The 3,902-nt window shown below is 60.7% G+C and overlaps 1 protein-coding gene across 1 annotated transcript in view; it reads right to left on the bottom strand.

Moving 5' to 3' along the window:
• Window positions 1-818: 818 nt before the first annotated feature.
• LOC144491198 (serine hydroxymethyltransferase, mitochondrial-like) overlaps window positions 819-3,902 on the bottom strand; it is a gene marked incomplete at its 5' end in the record, with an annotated part of 5,128 nt that continues 2,044 nt past the window's right edge. Inside the window, 2 exons of the mRNA XM_078208879.1 lie at window positions 819-1,113; window positions 2,741-2,880. Of these exons, the coding sequence (XP_078065005.1) occupies window positions 930-1,113; window positions 2,741-2,880 (324 nt within the window). The remainder of the gene's footprint in view (window positions 1,114-2,740; window positions 2,881-3,902) is intronic.

Below are 3,902 nucleotides of genomic sequence, written 5' to 3'. Positions count from 1 at the left end.
GGCTCCTGCTCTGCCCAAGACCGCAAGGAACTACAAAGGGTTGTGTGTGTGAACGTAGCCCAGTCCCATCACGCAAATAGGAGCAGGAGTAGGCCATCTGGCCCCTCGAGCCTGCCCCACCATTCAATAAGATCATGGCTGATCTGACGTGGATCAGTTCCACTTACCCGCCTGATCCCCATAACCCTAATTCCCTTACCGATCAGGAATCCATCCATCCGTGATTTAAACACATTCAACGAGGTAGCCTCCACCACCTCAGTGGGCAGAGAATTCCAGAGATTCACCACCCTCTGAGAGAAGAAGTTCCTCCTCAACTCTGTCCTAAACCGACCCCCCCTTTATTTTGAGGCTGTGTCCTCTAGTTTTAACTTCCTTACTAAGTGGAAAGAATCTCTCCGCCTCCACCCTATCCAGCCCCCGCATTATCTTATAAGTCTCCATAAGATCCCCCCTCATCCTTCTAAACTCCAACGAGTACAAACCCAATCTCCTCAGCCTCTCCTCATAATCCAAACCCCTCATCTCCGGTATCAACCTGGTGAACCTTCTCTGCACTCCCTCCAAGGCCAATATATCCTTCCGCAAATAAGGGGACCAACACAGTATTCCAGCTGCGGCCTCACCAATGCCCTGTACAGATGCAGCAAGACGTCTCTGCTTTTATATTCTATCCCCCCTCGCGATATAGGCCAACATCCCATTTGCCTTCTTGATCACCTGTTGTACCTGCAGACTGGGCTTTTGCGTCTCATGCACAAGGACCCCCAGGTCCCTTTGCACGGTAGCATGTTTTAATTTGCACGGTAGCATGTTTGAATTTGCACGGTAGCATGTTTTAATTTGCACGGTAGCATGTTTTAAGCATGACACTCATCTTAGTGTCATCTACGAACTTTGACATACTACACCTGGTCCCCAAATCCACATCATGGACGTAAGTCTACCTGCTTCAAAGCGACCGCCACTCCAGCGATAGCATGGTTGTGGGGCCCACCCTGGAGAGATGGAAAAACGGCAAAGTTGATCTTATCCTCCAGGTCGTACATCACCGGTTTCCCCGATTTTTTGTCCACCGACCTCTCGCCTTTGCGATAGAAAATCATCCCGGCTCTAGCAGGGGGGAGGGGAAACGGAGAATGGAAAAGACATTTCAGTTACCCCGCAAGACAGTTCCGAGGGTCGGCGTCGAGGGAGCGCCGCACTGTGTGGGAGGGTCGGTGCTGAGGGAGCGCCGCACTGTGTGGGAGGGTCGGCGTCGAGGGAGCGCCGCACTGTGTGGGTGGGTCAGTGCTGAGGGAGCGCCGCACTGTGTGGGAGGGTCGGCGCTGAGGGAGCGCCGCACTGTGTGGGAGGGTTGGCGCTGAGGGAGCGCCGCACTGTGGGTCAGTGCTGAGGGAGCGCCGCACTGTGGGAGGGTCAGTGCTGAGGGAGCGCCGCACTGTGGGAGGGTCAGTGCTGAGGGAGTGCCGCACTGTGGGTCAGTGCTGAGGGAGCGCCGCACTGTGTGGGAGGGTCGGTGCTGAGGGAGCGCCGCACTGTGGGAGGGTCAGTGCTGAGGGAGCGCCGCACTGTGGGAGGGTCAGTGCTGAGGGAGCGCCGCACTGTGGGGAGGGTCAGTGCTGAGGGAGCGCCGCACTGTGGGAGGGTCAGTGCTGAGGGAGCGCCGCACTGTGTGGGAGGGTCGGTGCTGAGGGAGCGCCGCACTGTGGGAGGGTCAGTGCTGAGGGAGCGCCGCACTGTGGGAGGGTCAGTGCTGAGGGAGCGCCGCACTGTGGGAGGGTCAGTGCTGAGGGAGCGCCGCACTGTGGGAGGGTGAGGGAGCGCCGCACTGTGGGAGGGTGAGGGAGCGCCGCACTGTGGGAGGGTCAGTGCTGAGGGAGCGCCGCACTGTGGGAGGGTCAGTGCTGAGGGAGCGCCGCACTGTGGGAGGGTCAGTGCTGAGGGAGCGCCGCACTGTGGGAGGGTCAGTGCTGAGGGAGCGCCGCACTGTGGGAGGGTGAGGGAGCGCCGCACTGTGGGAGGGTCGGTGCTGAGGGAGCGCCGCACTGTGGGAGGGTCAGTGCTGAGGGAGCGCCGCACTGTGGGAGGGTCAGTGCTGAGGGAGCGCCGCACTGTGGGAGGGTCAGTGCTGAGGGAGCGCCGCACTGTGAGAGGGTCAGTGCTGGGGGAGCGCCGCACTGTGGGAGGGTCGGTGCTGAGGGAGCGCCGCACTGTGGGGAGGGTCAGTGCTGAGGGAGCGCCGCACTGTGGGAGGGTCAGTGCTGAGGGAGCGCCGCACTGTGGGAGGGTCAGCGCTGAGGGAGTGCCGCACTGTGGGAGGGTCGGTGCTGAGGGAGCGCCGCACTGTGGGAGGGTCAGTGCTGAGGGAGCGCCGCACTGTGTGGGAGGGTCAGTGCTGAGGGAGCGCCGCACTGTGGGAGGGTCGGTGCTGAGGGAGCGCCGCACTGTGGGAGGGTCAGTGCTGAGGGAGCGCCGCACTGTGAGAGGGTCAGTGCTGAGGGAGCGCCGCACTGTGGGAGGGTCAGTGCTGAGGGAGCGCCGCACTGTGGGAGGGTCGGTGCTGAGGGAGCACCGCACTGCGGGAGGGTCAGTGCTGAGGGAGCGCCGCACTGTGGGAGGGTCAGTGCTGAGGGAGCGCCGCACTGTGGGAGGGTCAGTGCTGAGGGAGCGCCGCACTGTGGGAGGGTCAGTGCTGAGGGAGCGCCGCACTGCGGGAGGGAGGGGGTTCTACACTCACCGAGCCCCTCGCAGGGTCTTGTGTGTCGTGGTGGTCACGAGGTCGGAATACTCGAATGGGGATGGGATAACTCTGGTAGCCACAAGCCCACTGATATGAGCCATGTCGGACAGCAGATATGCTTTAACATCGTCACAGATCTGTGGGAGAAAATTCACCCAGATTATCTTCAGAATCACACCCACAGAGACAGGCCATTCAGCCCCTCTCCTCCTGCTCCTCCAGCCTGTCACACAGGGACGGGAGGAGGCCATTCAGCCCCTCTCTCTCCAGCCTGTTACACAGGGACAGGAGGAAGCCATTCAGCCCCTCTCTCTCCAGCTAGTTACACAGGAACAGGGGGAGGCCATTCAGCCCCTCTCCCTCTCCAGCCTGTTACACAGGGACAGGAGGAGGCCATTCAGCCCCTCTCTCTCCAGCCTGTTACACAGGAACAGGAGGAGGCCGTTCAGCCCCTCTCTCTCTCTCCAGCCTCTTTACACAGGGACAGGAGGAGGCCGTTCAGCCCCTCTCTCTCTCCAGCCTGTTACACAGGAACAGGAGGAGGCCATTCAGCCCCTCTCTCTCTCCAGCCTGTTACACAGGGACAGGAGGAGGCCATTCAGCCCCTCTCTCTCCAGCCTGTCACACAGGAACAGGAGGAGGCCATTCAGCCCCTCTCTCTCTCCAGCCTGTTACACAGGGACAGGAGGAGGCCCATTCAGCCCCTCTCTCTCTCCAGCCTGTTACACAGGAACAGGAGGAGGCCATTCAGCCCCTCTCTCTCTCCAGCCTGTTACACAGGGACAGGAGGAGGCCATTCAGCCCCTCTCTCTCTCCAGCCTGTTACACAGGAACAGGAGGAGGCCATTCAGCCCCTCTCTCTCTCTCCAGCCTGTTACACAGGAACAGGAGGAGGCCATTCAGCCCCTCTCTCTCTCTCCAGCCTATTACACAGGAACAGGAGGAGGCCATTCAGCCCCTCTCTCTCCAGCCTGTTACACAGGAACAGGAGGAGGCCATTCACCCCCTCTCTCTCCAGCCTGTTACACAGGAACAGGAGGAGGCCATTCAGCCCCTCTCTCTCTCTCCAGCCTGTTACACAGGAACAGGAGGAGGCCATTCAGCCCCTCTCTCTCTCTCCAGCCGGTTACACAGGAGCAGGAGGAGGCCCATTCAGCCC

This window comes from Mustelus asterias, unplaced genomic scaffold (assembly GCF_964213995.1).
Source record: "Mustelus asterias unplaced genomic scaffold, sMusAst1.hap1.1 HAP1_SCAFFOLD_4707, whole genome shotgun sequence".
NCBI classification, from domain to species: domain Eukaryota; kingdom Metazoa; phylum Chordata; class Chondrichthyes; order Carcharhiniformes; family Triakidae; genus Mustelus; species Mustelus asterias.
Note: the sequence above shows the minus strand (reverse complement) of the source record. Positions and strands in the feature narration are given on the sequence as shown.